Source organism: Acomys minous, assembly GCF_964271855.1.
Source record: "Acomys minous genome assembly, chromosome: 3".
In the NCBI taxonomy this organism is placed as follows: domain Eukaryota; kingdom Metazoa; phylum Chordata; class Mammalia; order Rodentia; family Muridae; genus Acomys; species Acomys minous.
Genome location: NC_140485.1, coordinates 56,726,819 through 56,745,773, shown reverse-complemented (window position 1 = coordinate 56,745,773; position 18,955 = coordinate 56,726,819). Strand labels below are relative to the sequence as shown.

General features: G+C 48.7%; 1 protein-coding gene and 1 long non-coding RNA gene across 8 annotated transcripts; one reads left to right on the top strand and one right to left on the bottom strand.

Annotated features, from left to right (window-relative positions):
• Nucleotides 1–905: 905 nt before the first annotated feature.
• TPD52L2 (TPD52 like 2) lies at nucleotides 906–18,834 on the top strand. Of its 7 annotated transcripts, none has more exons than XM_084774856.1 (9): nucleotides 908–1,065; nucleotides 5,782–5,858; nucleotides 7,124–7,272; nucleotides 8,288–8,347; nucleotides 11,814–11,915; nucleotides 14,384–14,410; nucleotides 15,462–15,503; nucleotides 17,035–17,083; nucleotides 18,543–18,834. In XM_084774856.1, exons 1-9 carry the CDS (start codon nucleotides 1,047–1,049, stop codon nucleotides 18,636–18,638), a joined length of 621 nt encoding a protein of 206 aa, XP_084630982.1. In that variant the 5' UTR covers nucleotides 908–1,046; the 3' UTR covers nucleotides 18,639–18,834. The 7 variants fall into 7 exon arrangements, with proteins under 7 accessions (XP_084630980.1, XP_084630983.1, XP_084630982.1 ...); XM_084774852.1 differs by having other exon boundaries at nucleotides 5,713–5,858; XM_084774854.1 differs by lacking the exon at nucleotides 8,288–8,347 and having other exon boundaries at nucleotides 906–1,065; nucleotides 5,713–5,858.
• Nucleotides 4,936–5,702, bottom strand: LOC311593516. The gene is made up of 2 exons (XR_014777734.1): nucleotides 5,590–5,702; nucleotides 4,936–5,475 (listed from the first exon to the last, which is right to left on the bottom strand). It is a non-coding gene; the product is annotated as an uncharacterized lncRNA (long non-coding RNA).
• Nucleotides 18,835–18,955: the final 121 nt, after the last annotated feature.

Sequence of the window (18,955 nt, the reverse complement as noted above, 5' to 3'; positions counted from 1 at the left end):
TTCTCCTGTTAGCGTTGACACACTAACATCACAAGAACCTCGACGCTCTGGAGTGATCTTCGGAAAATTACTGTAGCCTCAGTTTGCTCATCTGTAAACTGGGAAGGGGGTGCCCGTGGTGGCTCAGCAGCTGCAGCGAAAAAGAAAGTGAGAAAACACTGCGGTGCACGCACCAGGATGGGCTTCAGTTACTGGGAGGATCCGACAGGCGCCTGCTGTGGTCTGGGCTCCGAACACTGCCCAGTGTCAGAACACGAGGCTTCTCGGAGCTCCAAACCCACCGGGCTAGGAGTGTAGGACTCCAGGTGGAGAGAGCGGCACCTGCAGGGCAAGAGGGTGAATCGCGCTCTCTCTAGCTATAGTGCAATCCCCAGACTTTTTTTTTTTTTTAAGTCTCTATAAAGAGGCTGCAGATGCAACTTAATTGGCACAGTGCTTGCCTAGCCTGCATCAAATCCTGAAATCTTGATTCCCCAACACGGTATAAATCAGCTGTGATGACTCACTCACTAGGTAGGTGGAGGCGGTAGGAGGACCCTAGTAAATTCAAGGTCATCCTTGGCTACCAGCAAAATGTCTCAAAACCCACCAGAATTTACGGGGTTGCGGGGAGAGGTTGATTCCGGGGCTGGGGCGCGCCCTTCCAAGGTGCGTGGTCCGGTATCTGTTGCCAGTGGAAGATAAGGCTGAGGAGTCAGCAACCTGTGGCACAATCCGAATCTCCCTCGAGCTTCGGCTGCTCTGGCCTTTCTACCCCAGAATCTAATCAGCGGAACCAGCCTGGAAGCACTGCTTCCTGCTTCGTTGTAGCCTGGGCCTATCAAACGGAACGATTAGACTTAGGTGGGGCCAGAGGGCGGGAAGCTGACAGAGCGTGCACCCAAGCGGAAGTAAGGCGGCGCGGCGCTGATGACGTACTACCGCGGCCGGACAGTTCCATTGGCTTGTGTGTACGCGGCTGCCAGCTCGCGGCACTCGGGGTTTGGCTCCTGCAGTTCCTGCGATCCCTGCACGGACACCAGCTACTGTCCAGCTGCCGCCTGAACATGGACTCCGCCAGCCAAGGTACCCGCAGATGGGCAGGGGCTGCGCCTCATTCTTGTCCTTCGGGAGTCGCGACTCTCTGTCCCTCGGTCCCCGCAGCCTCTGCTGGTCCCATCCACGGTCTGTTTTTGGCGGACAGGCCCTTGACCTCAAGCTCCTGATGGTCTTGGGGTGTGTGTGCTTTTTGCCTTGCCGTGGCACCTCGGCCTCCTTGAGGAACGCTGAAGCGCTGTTCCTCGGCTGCCACTCAGTTCCTATAGTTTCATAACTCCAGACGTTTCTCTTTAGGCGGTTCACTCTTTGTCAGCTTCTTCCCGGGTCTGCAGCCGTCTGTCTATCTTTTTGCTGGGCCCTTGGGAATGCCCCGTCTGGCGCTGGACTCCCGGCGACGCCTTGTGGGCGGCTCTCTATAGGGAAGGGGCGGTGCATCCATCTTTGTGTTCAGAGTAGCTCCCCTTGGGTGGTAACGCCTGTGTAGCCTACTCAGAGGTTGCCTCACGGGAGAAGGGTAGAGTGAGTCAGGGGCACGCCCAGAACACCAGATCTGTTGCCAGAACAGACACCTGAGACCAGTGTGAGGTTGCCACGGAGAAGTGTGGCTCGGGCTCAGGAGATTAGAAGATTGAGAAGTGGGTACAAAAGGGGATGCTTGCTTAAACTACAGTGGCTGAGCTCAAAAAGCTTTACTGTTTGGCCTGCACGAACACATTACCCATAAACATTAGAATATCTGGGTTCTTATCCATTCTGGATTTATTTTTTTCTATTTTGAAGGGAATTTACAAACTCGGAGGGCTATCTATTGTTTTATTTTCCTCTCTAAGCAGTAGATTCTGGTCCCTGGAATGACACTGCTAAGGATGTGGCTCAGTGACTGTTGTGTGATGCAACATACAAGTCTATTCACCTCTGATAGGGAGCTCAGGACAGACCAAAGGTACAGACTCCACCACAGTCCACTTTGGGAAACCAATGAGTTTTATTGGGGTTACTTCTGGGAATAGTGAGGGGTTATTTACAGGAGCAGAAATTACTCAAAACAAAACAAAAAACCCAGCTGCATCAGCAAAGCTCATCCCAACATGGCTGATAGTTCACAAAGCTGAGAACCTTGAACAAACCGCAGCAGATCAACAGGTTGAAGAGTGTTCTTTCCAGGAGCCTCAGGTGGTCGAAACCTCTTCCAGGCACCTAGCCTGTGTCTGCTTCTTCCTGGCAGCTGTTCTGGTCTCTCTCTCTCTCTTTTTTTTTTTTAGACAGGGTCCTTGGCTGTCCTGGACTCGCTTTGTAGACCAGGCTGGCCTCGAACTCACAGCGATCCGCGTGCCTCTGCCTATGAGTGCTGGGATTAAAAGCGTGCGCCACCACGCCCGGCTGCTGTTCTGGTCTCAAAAGGCTCCCCCCACCCCCTTCTCTTCTGAGAGTCTTCCTTGCAGTTCAGTTTCATTTTGTAGAGGACTCTCAGCTTTTATTGTTGCCTCTGGCTTGGAGGGGCTTACTGAATCTAGTTAGTTTTAGGGATTTCCTGAAGCTGGTTTGAGTTATTTACCTTTCTGCTTAAGGAGTTTTCCCTGCAGGATGGAATGTTTCAATCTCAGGAAACTATTACACAACATTGGTCAAGGCCTTTCCCCAGTAGTGTGAGGCTGTGGTTCCAGCCTGGGATCACAATAAAGAGGAAGGGGGGGGGGGCGATGAACATGAAGCCACTGGCGGCATCATCAAATATTAAACACAGGCCATTTTCCAGCTAGGTTCACATAAAACTGGGTTCCTCTGTGTGCTGGTGAGTTTTTATGTTGATTTGACACAAGTGAGAGTCATGTGGGAAGAATCTTCCACCCTCTACCCCCAAGAGAAAGTTTCTTTGTGTGTCCTTGGTTATCCTAGAACTAGCTCTGTAGACCAGGCTGGTCTCAAACTTACAGAGATCCCTTTGCCTCTGCTTCCCAAGAGCTGGAGTAAAGGCATGCGCCATCACTGCCCCGCAGGAAGAAGGACCCTTAATCGAGAGGAGAAAATACCTCCATAGGCTTGGCCTGCAGGGAAGTCTGATAGGACTTTGGTTTTTCAAGACAGGGCGTCTCTGTGTAGCCTGGCTGTCCGCCTGCCTCTGTCTCCCGGTGCTGGCATCACAGGAGGGTGCCGCCACTTTTTGTGATTGGTGTTGATGTGGCAGCTAACTGCCGCTCCTATGCAGGTGGTTCTGATGCTATCAGAAAGCGGGCAGGGCAAGCCGGTCAAAGCAGCGCCCTCCACGGCCTCTGCCTCAGCGCCTGCCTCCAGGTTCCTGCCCTGACTTCTTTTGATAATGCACTGTGATGTAGAAGAGTAAGTGAAATCATCCCTTTCCTTCCAAAGGTGTTTTTGGTCATGATGTTTTATCACACCCACAGGAACCCTAAATGACACCCTGGAACAGAGAACACTTCAGCCCTGTAATTGTATACACTTTTGAGATACTTAACTGAATTTGAGTAGATTCAGCACAGTGAATACAGATGATGAAAAAAAAAATCCGTAGGTTGATCTCAGTTAAAAATTCAAGTCATGGTGCTAGGTGGTGTGGGGCTTGATGGGGCACACCTAGAGGCAGGCAGTCTCTGTGAGTTCCAGGCCAGCCTGGTCTACAAAAGGGAGTCCAGGACAGCCAAGCTACACCGAGAACCCATTCTCAAAAAACCAAAAAACAAAAAGACAAAAAAAACACACACACAAAAAAAAAAAAAAGAAAGAAAGAAAAGGAAAAATTCAAGTCATGAACTGGCAAGATGAAGGCACCTGCTGACAAGCCAGGCAGCCTGGGCTTGACACCCAGGCCACATGGTAGAAGGAAAGAACTGATTTCCCCAACTTGTTCTCTGACCCAAGCCCACAAATAAATAAGTAAACCTTTATATTAGACTTGCTTATTTTTGTTTTATGTTTGTAAGCGTTGCTTTGTTTTGTTTTTGTATGTATGTCTGTGTACCTCCTGTGCCTGGTGACAGAGGAGGGCATTGGACCCCTGAACTGAAGTGACAGATGGTTGCGAAGCACCATGTGGGTGCTGGGAACTGAACTCAGGTCCTCTGGAAGAGCAGCCAGTGCTATTAGCCACTGAGCCATCTTTCCTGTCCCATACATAAATGAAGTTTAAAAAGACATTACATGAAACAAAATCAAAGTCATTTACTTTAAAAATATGTCTGTAAGTTGGTTATCATTTGTCAGTGCAGGTGCCTGTAGAGGCATCTGATCCCCTGGAGGTGGAGTCAGACAGCTGTGAGCTACTGATATAGGTGCTGAGGACTGAGCTCAGTTGTTCTGGAAGAGCAGCAAGTGCTTTTAAATGCTGAGCTGCTCTCCGGCCCCTGGATGTTTTCCTTTCTAGTCTGTGCTTTTTGTTTAACTTTATTTACTTAACTTTTTTTTTTGGGACAGGGTCTCACTATTTAGACTAGGCTGGCCTTGAACTCACAGAGATCTTCCCCGCCTCTGCTGCTGCCTCAGTACTTGGATTAAAGATGCCTGGAAAAAAGGGCTTTCTTTTTGTGCTATTGTCTGAGATAATTGTGCAGATAGGAAAATGTGCCTAAGGGGGGAGGGGAGAAACCAAACCTCATGACTGCAGGAATTTGAAGTGCATCTAGTATGCCGGGTGTGTGGGAGAATGTGTCCTCCCTGTCTCTGCACACGTGGCAGTCTCCTGTCTGAGGTGAGGTTAGGAGGGATGACTAGCCTGCATTCCATGTATGGAATCTTTAGCATAAAGTAATGCTTGCTGTACTTAGTTCCTTAGACCCCAAAAGTGGGAGATTTATTAGATTAGACTTCTTATATTTTTGATTGTGAGCCTAGCCTTTAATGGCTAAGCCATCTCTCCAGCCCTAGACTGTTGCTTTCTTTCTCTTTTCTTTCTTTCTTTCTTTTTTTTTTTTTTTTTCGGTTTTTTGAGACAGGGTTTCTCTGTGTAGGGTCACTTTGTAGACTAGGCTGGCCTTGAACTTACAGGGATCTACCTGCCTCCGCCTCCTAAGTGCTGGCATTAAAGGCATGCACTATCACAGTTGGCTAGACTGCTTTCTTTAAAGCAGGGTTTTCTGCTGAGAAGATAGTATTTTCACAAAAGAAACCAGAACCTAGGCTTTGGCTGCCTTAGCTAGTGTTTGTTTGTTTGTTTGGCTTATTTTTGGTTTTTTGAGACAGGTTTCTCTGTATTATCCTGCCTGTCCTGAACTTGCTTTGTGGACTAGGCTAGCCTCGAACTCATAGGGATCCATCCACCTGCCTCTGCCTCCCAAGTGCTAAGATAACAGGTGTGCGCCACCAGCCCAGCTAGCTAGTGTTTCTTGTACTCCAGCAGCACAGGTGATATTGGGTTTACATCTCAGGTGCCCAAGAAATAGCTGTCCTCCATCCAATGCCCAGACCGCCAGCGGAATAGCTGTCCTCCATCCAGTGCCCAGACCGCCAGCGGAATAGCTGTCCTCCATCCAATGCCCAGACCGCCAGCGAAATAGCTGTCCTCCATCCAATGCCCAGACCGCCAGCGGAGGCTCTGACGTGCTTCTGGTTCCCACATTCCCCTGTCCTCCTTTGGCCACCTCGCTCCTTCCATTCTTGCTTCTTTCCTAGTAGAGTAACAACTTACTTGACACTTTTTGACTTCATTTTTGTCTCTGGCAGATATCAACCTGAATTCTCCTAACAAAGGTGTGCTGTCTGATTTCATGACTGATGTCCCTGTTGACCCAGGTGTGGCCCCCCGGACTCCCGCTGTAGAGGGCCTGACAGAGGTGGAAGAAGAGGAGCTGCGGGCTGAGCTTGCTAAGGTGCCTTGGCTTTATTGTCCATCCTGAGACGGTTATGACTCCTTTGGATTATACAGAGAGTAGAAAACTGCTTCTCTGCCGCAAAGCTGCTGTTGGGTGTTCCTGGTTTTCTGCATCTGCTGGGCCATCTCTTTGTATGTGTCTAGTTTTAAAGAGCAGACTTGAGTCACCTGTTAGAGGAGCTGGGGCCTGATCTGATCTCACCACCTCTGTAAACACTGGGTCCTTCACAAAAAGGATGTCTACACAATGATGTCTCCAGGTGTACTGTCTGCTGGTATTAATACTTGAAAGTCATTTTTAATACCTCATCAGTCTGTGTCCACTGGGGATGCTTTTAGTTTTATTTGTTTTAGGTTGGCCTCTAACTCATAATCCCCTAGCCTCTCTCTGTCTTATAAGTGCTGGGGTCACAGGCAAGGGCCACCATGGTTAGTTAGTTAGTTAGTTAGTTAGTTAGTTTGTTTGTTTGTTTGTTTTTGGAGACAGGGTTTATCTGTGTAGTCTTGGCTGTCCTGGACTCTCGTTGTAGACTGGCCAGGCTGGCCTTGAACTCACAGGGATCCACCTGCCTCTGCCTCCCTAGCACTGGGATTAAAGGCGAGCCCCACTACCCCCTGGCTTTATTATCTTTTTGATAAGGGTGTCACCCTCATGTGGGGTCAAGCAATTTTCTCAAATAGTTGGGACTATAGGACCACCATGCCTGACTGAAAAAGGTTTTTTGTTTTTTGTTTTTTCCCAGTGTAGCTATTTTTACTAGGACTAAAAATATTGAGAATACATTCAATAGTGAGAAAGCTTCAAAATTGTTCTTTTCAGAAGTCAGTTTTCTTTGAAAAGTTCAGGTCTTTTTGTTGTTTTGTTTTGTTTTGTTTTGCTTTGCTTTGCTTTGTTTTTTTGAGACAGGATTTCTCTGTATCCCTGGCTGTCCTAGACTTGCTTTGTAGACCAGGATGGCCTCGAACTCACAGAGATCCACCTGCCTCTGCCTCCTGAGTGCTGGGATTACGGGTGTGTGCCACATGGCCTGGCTTGTTGACGCCATTTTTAAGACAAACTGTTTTGTTTTGTTTTGTTTTCTGAGACAAGGTTTCTTTGTGTAGTCCTGGCTGTCCTGGAACTAGCTCTGTAGACCAGGCTGGCCTCGAACTCACAGAGCTCCTCCCTTTTTTGTGGTGCTGGAGGTCTGACTCAGGGCCTCGTACATGCAAGGCAAGCAGTCTACCAGCCGAGCTACATCCCCAGGCTTGCTTCTTTTACAGGTGGAAGAAGAAATTATCACTCTGCGCCAGGTCCTGGCAGCCAAAGAGAGGCACTGTGGAGAGCTGAAGAGGAGGCTGGGCCTCTCCACGTTAGGGGAGCTGAAGCAGAACCTCTCAAGGAGCTGGCATGATGTGCAGGTCTCCACTGCGTAGGTACCAGTCCCATGGTGGGATGCTCCTTTGGCTTAGGAAGTGGTCACTAGGCGTGCGCCTCTTTCTTGTGGGTGGGGTGTCTGAGGGCTGCAGAACCAGTCTTGAGTGATCCTGCTGGGACTAGGTGACTGGAAGACTTGAACTCTTATGGACTGTGCCTGTGTTTACTCATGGAGAGAATCTGCCTGCGTTTAAAAGGTGGATGGACTTAGCTAGGTGTCAAGTAGAAATTGACAAGAAGGAAGTGTTTCCCCTGGGTCCAAATTGGTCAGAGCACCAGTGAAGTGCTGGAGTGGCTTTTCTGTCTGTAGAAATGAGTACCAGGCTCACATGTGACTGAGTTGTCAGAATTTGGTTGGAGTTTGCCATGTTTGTATCCGTATTTCTCCTCCGAGATAGCATTCCTTTGGAGGATGTCTCCAGAAGCTTTTTACCAAAGAAGCAAAAGTCTAATCACATATTAAATTTTCACCTGTAGAAACCCCATGTTTCTACGATAGGATGTTTGTTTGTTTTGTTTTTTGTTTTATTTTTGTTTTTGTTTTTTCAAGACAGGGTCGCTCTGTGTAGCCTTGGCTGTCCTGGACTTGCTTTGTAGAGCAGGCTGGCCTCGAACTCACGGCGATCCGCCTGCCTCTGCCTCCCGAGTGCTGGGATTAAAGGTGTGTGCCACTACGCCCAACTTGCTAGGATGTTTGGGACTTTGAGTCCAGGTTCTTGGTGACTGCAGAGCATGCAGGGACCACGTCTGTGCTGTTTTCAGGAGCCTCCTATTATTCAAAAAGCAAGTGCTCTTGTGTTGTGTTGGGAGAAGCCGTGGCCACCTCTGTCCCGTAGAGTCCTAGCTAGCCCTGGCCTACATGGGTGTAGAAGTGCCTCTGGACTGTTTGGGTGGGCTGCAGAGCAGTAGTCTTGCCAGACGGTGTTTCTGTCTTCTCCGGAGACTCACCTGCATCCTGAAGCCTGGGCTGAAACAATTGCAAATATTCACCACAGACTTTCTGTTTTTAGCTATGTGAAAACGTCTGAGAAACTTGGAGAGTGGAATGAGAAAGTGACGCAGTCTGACCTGTGAGTGCCCATGCTGTCAGTGTCCTTCCTCACTCTTCTCGCTGTCTCCCTGGGGCAGGGGCACTGTGCGTCCCTGGCACACACCGCCTCTCAGTACTTGCTGGCTACAGTGTCCTTCCTCACTCTTCTTGCTGTCTCCCTGGGGCAGGGGACTGCATTGCTGGCACACACTGCCTTTCAGTACTTGCTGGCTACAATCATTTTCTTCCCAAGTATAAGTGAAAGTGTGCTTTAAATACGAGGTCCCTGAGCTCAGTGCTCAGTGCTCAGTGTCTTGTGTGCCTGACTTTTGTCAGTGACATGGTGGGTACTGCCGTCTGACCTGTCGGTAGTGATGAGTTACTGTGCTTGTCTTCCTGCCCTCTATCCTTAGACTGAGCTCTAGTTGTTGGGATATGAGAGGTTCTTGGGTGGGGTGGATGTAGTGGTGGCACATGGTGGGTTCATGAAGGTGTGTGGTCTGGGGTGCTACACTGTCAGCCACATAAAATAACAGTAGAGCATGATTTCCTGTGGACAGTCCTGATGTCCATCAAAGCTACGGTTTAGTGACTTCTGTTGTTTGGGTTCCCTAGTCTAGTTAATGGCCTGTCATTTACCTGTGTACTAGTCAGATTATAATATTTTTGTCATCTACCAGGTCAATACATAACGTAATCCGACTCAGGAGCTGGTTTCTGGCAGGATTTGACTGCCAGAGAATAGTCTTCTGTGAGAAGGAAATGCTGACGTGGTTATTATAAAGCTTAGGGGAGAAGGAAATTCTGCAGAGCTTATCTCGTAAGGGCCTGGGGACCATCGGTTTCCCTGTGGTCTGGGGTCATGTACAGCAAACAGGTATAGAAAGCCGCAGCTTGCTTTGGCTCAGCACCCAGTTGTTACCTTAGCTCCCCTGTGAGCACTGACAGTTGTCCTCAGGACTGCATTCAACAGTGAGTTAGCTGGAAGCATATCTTCCCGAGGCGGGGGACTGCTGCCTGCGCTGCTAGACTCCTAGACAGGCTCAGAGTACAGATTCAGTGTGAAGGTGGCCTTGAGGAGTCAGCTGGCTGTGTTTGACAATTCACCGGGCATAGAGCTGTCTGGGGTGCCATCTTGAATAGTTTCTCAGAGAGCTCATGTGAAATACATGGAATTCTGACTTCTCCCAGAAAATTCATGGCTTTGTGTGGAAATGTAGCTTATGGGATACCCCATTCCAATCACATCCTCTGGCAGAGGCCTTCTTCCAGGGTTTTGTCCCAACTTTTGGGGGAAGAGCTGTCAGTAGTGATTGCTAATCTGGAGGCATTTCTGCACTGAGAGCCCAGGGGAATGGGGATAGGACTAAAGGCGGCCTGCCTACCTCCTTCCCTCCCCCCCCCCCCCCCCCCCCCGCTTCTCCTCCTTTTTTGGAATAAGCTCTTTCTGTGCAGTTTAGTTTGGCTTTAGACTTTTCATCCTCCTACTTTAGCCTCCCAAGTGCTGGGATTATAGGAATCTGCTACTAGGACTGACTTACTGACTGATTGGAATATGTTTTTGTGTCCCTCACCTTCTCTCTCTCCTGTTCCCTCTCCCTTCCCCTCTCCCTCCCCTTCGACCCTCTCCCCCCATGTTCTCTCTCTGTCCCTCTCCTCCTCCCCCTCCCCCTCCCCCTCCCCTTTCCTCTCCCTCTCCTTCTCTCTCGCCCTCATCCTCTCCCTCCCCCCTCCACTTCCCCCTCCCCCTCCTTCCCTTTTATAGGTACTTGTTATCCTGAATTTATATATTTGCAACTAAATGCTGCGGGTCCTTAGTTACCTTGAACTTGGTATTTTAAAGAAACACCTTGTTTTCAGTGAAGTTTACTTCTTTTGGGTTTTTGTTTGTTTGTTTGTTCTTTTGTTTTTTGTTTTTTTGAGACAGGGTTTCTTTGTGTAGCCTTGGCTGTCCTGGACTAACTTTGTAGACCAGGCTGGCCTCGATCTGCCTGCCTCTGCCTCCCAAGTCCTGGGATTAAAGGTGTACGCCACCGCACCACGCCTGGCTGAAATTTACTTCTTATAGGAATCTTGCTTCTCTGGCTTTGGTAGGAAAGTAGCATGTGGTTTGGGCTTGGCAGGCCCTTTGTGGGTCACTCCATCTGCCTTTAACCTGTGGACAATCGGATGCTCTTACTAGACCTCCTGTGGGAGGTAGAGCCAGGAAGGGCTTAGAAAGCCAGGAACTGTTCACGTCAAATTCTGCCAGGTATGTTGGAGAGAAGTTCCTCAGGTTACTATGGTAATGATAAGCAGCCTCATGAGGATCTCTCTACTCTTGACTCAGCTCCAAGTTCTCCCACTCCATTCAGTCAGGTGCTGTGACCTAAAGGGTTAAATGAGGGATTTGGTTATTTGGTTATGGTCCTTGCCACTTTGAGACTGCTGTGTCTTTTTTCTATGATAGCAGAACCAGCAGGGAAGCCAGAGGCTTAGGATGGCCTCTGTAGTGTCCCTGCCCATCACTACATCATCATGCTGGTATTAAGGTTGTAGATGTGTGTATATGTGAACGGAGCAGCTAAGCTCCCATGGGGATAGCTGTGCTGCCCTAGACAGCTCCTCTCTAAGAACTAGACCTCTTAGAACAGCGGTTCTCAGCCTGTGGACCATGACCCCCTCCCTTTGTGGGTTGAACGACCCTTTCACTGGGGTCGCCTATCAGATATTTACATTATGATTCATAGCAGTAGCAAAGTTACAGTTATGAAGTAGCAACAAAAATAATCTTACGGTGGTCGGGAGTCACCAACCACAACATGAGGAACTGTGTTAAAGGGTCACAGCAATAGGAAGGTTGAGAACCACTGGCTTAGGCAGTGTGTCTGTCAGCAATTGTGAGTGGGGCTGGTGGTCTTTGCTGTAGGCCATGGCTGCCCATGCACTGTGGAAGGAGGAGGAGAAAGGGACCTTCATGCTCTGGAAGGACATCGTATAGGTAGTGCTGGAAGTCGGAGGGCTCTGTAGCGTAAAGGCTCGGCACAGGTGCTCGTCCACACTGGGGGAGTCTCCATGGGTGTGCTTGGGCTTTCTTGCCTCAGAAGACTTCCCTAATGGGAAGAGGAACAGGTAGCTTTGAGCTTAAATTGGCCTGATTGGGAGCCGAGAACTTTCTTGGTCTTTGCTGCTCCAATATTGCCTGCCAAGGTGTGCTGCCAGACCCAGCATGGCTGTGGTCTGTTTGCTCTGTAGTTGGCAGGTTTTGGCTTCCTGAGTAGTCGGAAGTATCATAAGAAAACAGGAGAGTGGTAAATCTCAGGTCAGGCTTAGATGAACTGGAAGTTGAGGACTGAAGTAGGTCAGCAGTGTAGAGGCCCAGGGAGCGTGCCCCCACTAGCCCGTGTTTACCATCTGCCGCTCGCCTTCCTGCTTTTCCTTTGGTTGCTCTCTACACACTTTGTTTTTTTGGTGATGGACTGTTGCTGCCCTTGCTTTTTAGTCTAAATAGTGTGTCTTTTCCCCAGCTACAAGAAGACTCAAGAAACACTTTCACAGGCAGGACAGAAAACATCTGCTGCCCTGTCCACCATGGGCTCTGCCATCAGCAGGAAGCTCGGAGATATGAGGTAAGCAGCTGGAAACCTGCCTAAGTCAGGGATTCAGACCCACAGCATAGGGACACCTGGGACTACCTGGACCAGTCTACTTGTAGATCTTCGTTTGCGAGACTTTCTTTGACCCTTGTTGTCGGCCTTTAGCCGTTTATGTACTTCGGGGAAAGAATGGTCACTAGGCTCTTTTCCCTGCAGCCCTTTTACAAAGCCTAGGAATTGTGGCCTAAGAACTGAAGTCGTGATGAGACAGGGATACATAGCGCAGGCCACATGTCTCCAGAGTCGTCACGGGCTTCCTTTTTAAAAAAAGTTTTTATGTGCATTGTTGTTTTGCCTGTATGTATGTCTGTGTGAGGGTGTCAGATCTTAGAGTTACAGTTGTGAGTTGCCATGTGGTTGCTGGGATTTGAACCTGGGTCCTCTGGAAGAGCAGTCAGTATCTTAACAGCTGTGCCATCTCTCCAGTCTCAGTATGGGGCTTCTTAGATTATAAGGTGATACGTCTGTTGGTGGATAGTTGCTGGTTACACCACCAGTTTCCTGGCTAGCTACCAAGAACTACCGTTCTGTTCTTCCTGAAAAATGAGCCACTTGCTCATTTCCTCATGGTGTTCTCACTCCGTGTGTGTGTGTGTGTGTGTGTGTGTGTGTGTGTGTGTGTGTGTGTGTGTGTGTTGGTTTCGTTTTTGCGTTTTTGTTTCTGTGGTTTTCTGTTGTTGTTTTGGTTTTTTGAGACAGGGTTTCTCTGTATATCCTTGGCTGTTCTGGAACTTGCTCTGTGGACCAGGCTGGCCTCAAACTCACAGAGCTCCACTTGTCTGCCTCCCAAGTACTGGAATTAAAGGCGTGCGCCACCACCACTCGGCTCTTTTTTTGTAGTCTTTTCAAGATAGTGCCTTACTCTGCAGTCCAAGCCAGTCTTGAACTCATGGTAATCATCAGCTTTCCAATGCTGGGATGATAAGCATGAGGTACAGTTTGTTCAGAGCATTCTGGGTAGAAATCTGATAGGGTGGGCAACCCTTGGTGTTGATGGGAATGACTCTGAGCCATCTCATTATGTATACTTAACTCACTGTGAGGATCAGGCTGGTTCCAAACCCACTGAGATCCACCTGCCTCTACCTCCTGAATATTGGGATTGAAGGCACAGACTACATGCCTGGCCTGTTTAGTCATCGTAATTGAGCTATTTTTTTAAATCTGGTTGTGTGTGTGTGTGTGTGTGTGTGTGTGTGTGTGTGTGTGTGTGTGTATGTGTGTGTGTGTCTTTCTTTGGAAGTATAAGACATGATCCCTGTTGGAGAAGAGATAAAGTTTCTATTTTCTCCTCAGAGAACTGGGATTTGCCATTGACCCCCATGATGTATAGTCTTGGATTGTGGCAGGCAGTTAGCAGCGCCCTGTGGCCGTGCTGCTCCTATAGCACTGTCTGAGTACCTGGTCTACTGCTCGGGCATTCGTGGGCCAGCCACAGTGATCATCCAGAACAAGGTCAGAGGGTCTGGTTCTCTGTAGTTGGGTGGCTGTGCCGATTGTGTTCACAGTGCCCAGAGGGCTTCCTGTCCACTGTGTGTGTGTCGTCCTCTAGGAAAGAGGGCATAGCTGCTGGTGTTTGCATTAGTGGTTGAACTCTGATCTCTGGTCCACTGAAGAGCCCTATCTTCTCACAGATAGGCACAGTGGTTCCGAGGCCCAGGTCCATCATGCTCATGGCTTCTTGAGAATATCTATTAGGCTCAGGAAGCTAATAGCATGAGCTTAGGGGTAGGTGATGATTCTGTCCATGCTGGACCAGTCCTGGAGCCCTGGAGCTCTCGGAGCCTCTGAAATGCCCTGGACTTGAGATGGGGAGAGGGGAGAGGGAAGTAGGCCTGCTGACCCTACTTACACCTACAGAGTGGAGAGTGTCCCTCTGTTCAAGGCCACGCAGGCTCCTGCAACTCAGAGGAGTTGCTGGCAGCTGCCCTTGGACGTGCGTGTTCTAGGTTGGTGTCTGTGTAATATGGCCTAGAGCCTTAGTGCGTAGCCCAGAGTATGTTCTAGGTTCTTGTGGTGCTTGTTTAACTTGAAAGAATGCACGGTGCTTCATGGACATGAAGCCTGGCTCATGTGTTGCATCTCTGCGCTCTGGGCTACTTACGTCTCAGGTATTTTCTTTGGACCTCTTTTGCTCTTTCTCCTTTAACCTGGACTAGTATGTTCTCTTTATGTCAGAAATTCAGTGCCTGAGCCACGTGGTTGCCAGTTATACTTTCTTTTTAGCCTTTTGTGGAGTCAGGATGGGGCTATGTATTCTGCTGTTCCTATCAGCTGGCGCAATAAAGAAGCATTCACAGAGTGTCTTTTACCCACCAAGTGTTTAACCTTTCGGAATTTGAGCAGAGGGACCTAGGGCTACTGTTGGGGGTCTTGTGTGGCATTGGCCTCCGTTGCTCAATAATGCTGTCTTTCTTCTTTCCTCTGCTGCTATCTTTCAGGGCTCATCCGTTCTCACACTCCTTTAGGTAAGGTAACCTTGAACCTGACCTATGAACACCTGTGTATTAGGGCAGGGCGGACTCTGGTAGGTCTGTGAGAGGCTTGCTGGGTGGAAGTAGGTGAGCCAGTGCCGTGTAAGTCCCCTTTCCCTCAGGAGAAGCACCCAGTAGGCAGCTGCTTGCTCACAAGGCATGGTTTGTATGACTGTCCGCTTTGAGTGTCTCATCTGGGCCTAGTTGGATTGAATGTTCCTGGGGTGACAAGTAACTGACCTATCCTTATATGGCAGATGTCCGTATGTAAGTTTATGTCAGAGGATAAACACTTTCACACAGGAGGAAATGCCAACCCTGTCCCTTGTGCTCTCAGTCCTATCATGAGTAGACTCTGTTTTCTTGCTTTTGAGAAGCAGCCCTATGGCCCAGACTGAGCTGTGTTTAATTTATTATTTGAGAGCCCTTAGATACTCGTCACTAGGAGTCTGCATGCAGACACCTGCAGTATTGCCATATCCTACTAGGAGACACTGGGAAGTCTGAGGCAGATCAGAGCAGTTTGTAACTTTAAATGCTTTTATTTAATTTACCCTGAGTGTTACACTTTTGCCAAACCATCATTCAACTTTCTGTGGGCACCTGAAGACTGTAGACCAAATATTTCCAAAAACCCCAGGCCTAGGTCTCCAAACAGTTTCCTGTTTCATTGTTTGTTTTTTGTTTTGAGATAGTCTCACTGTGTATTCCTGATTGGCCTGGAACTTGTCTTGTAGACCAGGCTGGACTCAAACCCAGACAGCTGCCTGTGCCTCCCCTAGGGGTAGTGCAAAAGATGTGCACCACAAGCATCAGGTCCCCAGTGCTCTTCTTGGCAGTGCCACGCTGCTCAGCAACGGCAGCACTGGAAAGCCATGGGGCTAGGAGAAAGGGTTGGTAGCTCGCTCTCATGGTGCTGGGAAGAGCCCTGCCTCTCCTCACGGAGCAGCTGGTGTATATATGAGCTAAGCTGGCAAGCGTGGGCTGCCCTGGCGCCACAGGCTAATTCTTGCTTCCTTCTCTGCTTCACCATGCTTCCAAGCAGCAGCTCCTCCATCCGCCACTCGATAAGTATGCCGGTCATGAGGTAATGTATGCTTGTTCCCATTGCTCCAGAAATGCCTGTGTGGGGTGGGCAGCAACACCAGTACATCCCCCAGGCCATGTGCCTCCGTTTTCCTGGCAGCTTCCTCTTAGCTAGCAACTGTCCATAGGCTGGCAAGGAAGAGCTCATGAGAAGGAAACTTTTTTTTTTTTAGACAGGGTTTTTCTGTTATCTTGGCAGTTCTAGGCTTGAAGACCAGGCTGGCCTCGAACTCACAGTGATCTGCCTGCCTCTGCCTCCCAAGTGCTGGGATTAAAGGTGTGCCACCACGCCTGGCAAAAACTTCTTTTGAGACCTTCAGAGGGAACCATTCTGTGAACTTACAATGCATGATTAGCTTTGCAAGCTCTGGCTCTGGATGCCTGTGGTTTCAGCAGGGTGGGGTAGAGAGGGTGACATATGCACCTGGTCACTCCACAGATGGATCTCTAGAGACTTCATCCTCACAGCCCAACAGGAACATCTCTAGTGTGGTCTGTTGTTTCTTACCTGTTTGGCCAGGCATAGTGCCTCAGCAAAGTGCATCCTTGTTAGGAAGACTGTTGGGGAATCTTAGAGAGGGAAGATCTTCTTTCTCCTCTGTCTTCCTACCCTCTACTATTCCGAAACTGTCTGTGACTTCCTTTTCCTTTTTCAAGACAGGCTTTCTCTGTGTAGTCCTGGCTGTCCTGAGACTTACTCTGTAGACCAGGCTGGCCTCAAACTCAGAAATCTACCTGCCTCTGCCTCTGCCTCTGCCTCTGCCTCCCGAGTGCTGAGATTAAAGGTGTGCACCACCACCACCTATCCTGTGATTTCCCTTTTATGTGGTTTGTCTGAAGATAGGACTTCAGGACTTCCTACAATCTACACACACACACACACACACACGCGCGCGCGCGCGCGCACGCACACACACTCCAAACAGAGGAGATAATATAGGTTTGTCGGAAGATAGGGCTTCAGGACTTCCTACAATCTACACACACACACACACACACACACACACACACACACACACACACACACACACACACACACACACCAAACAGAGGAGATAATATATAATCAAGAAGTTAGTGATGTGGGAGCTTAAGACTACATGATTGTGATAATGGGGGGCTGCATTCTTACTCTAGAAGGAGGACAACCACGGGTGTCTTTTATTTTTTCAGTGTTGATGACCCCATCAGGCCGCATCTGAGCTTCATCAGGGCTGTCTCCTTAGACTGTCACTGCAAAGATCATGCACACTCTAGTCAGGGGTTTGTGGTACTCTTCAATGACATCTGGACCTAACCTGGAAAGCACCCTGAAATGAGACTGTATAGTCTGCAGGGCTATTATACTCCTTGAACCCAGGGCCTTTCGTTTGCTAGGCAAGCGCTCTACCACTGAGCTAATCCCCAACCCCTATGTCACATTTTTATAATGAGGGCTTAGGAGCTGGACATACTCCTAGTCCTAGGTTTTTCAACTTGAGAAAAGTGACAAAACAGTCTTTCATACCAACATCTCCCTTCTCTCTTTAAAGGAACTCTGCAACCTTCAAGTCATTTGAAGACCGAGTGGGGACCATAAAGGTACCTAACTATCCCTAAACTGTATGTTCTCTAGAAGTATGCATGTGATCTACTTTATAACCTCTTTAATGTTGAGTACTCGCTCACCGCAGGAACTCAGGTAGAGGTCTTTGTGCCTCTCCTGTTGTTCCTGTAATAATGACGTCTAACAGAACTTGGGTAAAGTCTCTGGACACAAAATAATAGCATGGGGTTTTTGCTTTGTCTTTAATTTTCTGTTTTTGAGATAGGGTCTCATTGTGCAACAGCCCTGGCTAGCTGGGACTCACTGTGCAGACCAGGCTCACTGTTGACTCAATTCACTTGCCTCTGGCCCTGGGTGCTAGGTTACAGTGCGTGCTCTGCAGGCATGCTCACCTTCCCTTCTTTGCCCTGGCAACCCCGAACCCGTACTTCATCGCTAGAATTCTATCCTTTCAGGAAGATGGTTCAGCAGATAAAAACACTTACAGCATGACAGTGAGAACTCCAGTTCAGTTCTCTCGCTCTTAAAATTTATTTGGGGGAAGGTGTATGTACATGCCATGGCACACATGTGGAAGTCAGAAGAAAACTTGTGTCTCCTACTACCATGTTGGTCATAGGGATCGAATTCAGGTGGTCAGGTTTGGTGGCAAAGACCTTTACCTGCGTGGCATGCTTGATGGCCCAAGGACTGGAATCTAGATCCCTAGCATGAAAACCCCAGCCGCCGGTAATCTCAGTGTCCTGGAGTGAAGGCAGGGTCTCTGCAGGGTGTGCTGCCAGCTAGACTAGCCAAGTAACCCAGCTCCAGTTTTGCTGAGGTAACCTGGTGTAGTAAATAATGTGAAGAATGATTAAGAAACACGTGTACTGTCAACCTCTTGCCTTTACATACATTCATACATACCATACATACACAAGCAGAATGTTGAATTTCAGCAGTTGGGAGGCAGAGACAGGTAGATGTCTGTGAATTCTAGGCAAGTCTGGTCTACATAAAGAGCTTTAGGACAGGCAGGGATATATATTATACTGTCCCCAATTTTTTTTTTTAACTTTATGCTTGCAAGTGTGTGTGTGCACTATGTGTGCCTAGTCCTCTGGAGGTCAGAGAAAGGCACTGGGATCCCCTGGGACTGGAGTTAGGAATAGTTGCGAGCCACTGTGTGGGTAATGGGAACCAAACGTGGATCCTTTCCCAGAGCAACAAGCGCTTTTGATCAATAAGCCATCTTTCCAGCCCTCTCCCTCAGAAACATGTTTTTTAATACACAAAATATAATCACCACAGTAGAACCACAGGATGAGTGCTTTTCTAAATACCAAAATGTGTAATTCTTAGAGAACCTATTCAGACTGTTGTGTGTCACTGACTCATTTAATTTCATTGCTGGATAGTGTTCATGTTGTATAAACCTGTGTAGAGAGCTGGGCATGATCCTGGACCTTCTGTTTCTGTGATGTCTTAGGTTTATCTTCTCTGTTTTTTCTATAGTCTAAGGTTGTGGGTGGCAGAGAGAACGGCAACGAGAACCTCCCATCTTCACCTGGAGGTGGTGACCAGCCCCTGCCGGATCCTGCCCCATTCTAAGCCTGTCGTGGCCTACAAGCCACAGATACAGAAGCACACCCTCATCGTCACAGCTGCACCTCTGCATGACAGAACCGCCAGCCGAGGCCAGTGAAGACAGTCACACCCATCTACGTGCAGATGTGGCTGCTGCCTTGGCATGAGTTAGAGAATAATCTTGTACATATGTTTTACACTAAAGTTCATAGATGAAGCAGATCACTGTGCCATCCTTTCCAGGGCCACAGGAAGTGGACAGGGTGGAGGGGCCTGAGGAGCACCGAACAGGAGCCCGTGCTCCCTGGGAAGGTCTCACCAGGATGCTGTGGGAAGGAGTG

Bases quoted from the DNA above. Each gene is read 5' to 3' on its own strand.
- TPD52L2 (XM_084774852.1), top strand. The intron at 7,273-8,287 runs GTAGGTACCAGT...TTCTGTTTTTAG, and splicing joins GATGTGCAGGTCTCCACTGC to CTATGTGAAAACGTCTGAGA. The intron at 14,411-15,461 runs GTAAGGTAACCT...GCTTCCAAGCAG, and splicing joins CCGTTCTCACACTCCTTTAG to CAGCTCCTCCATCCGCCACT.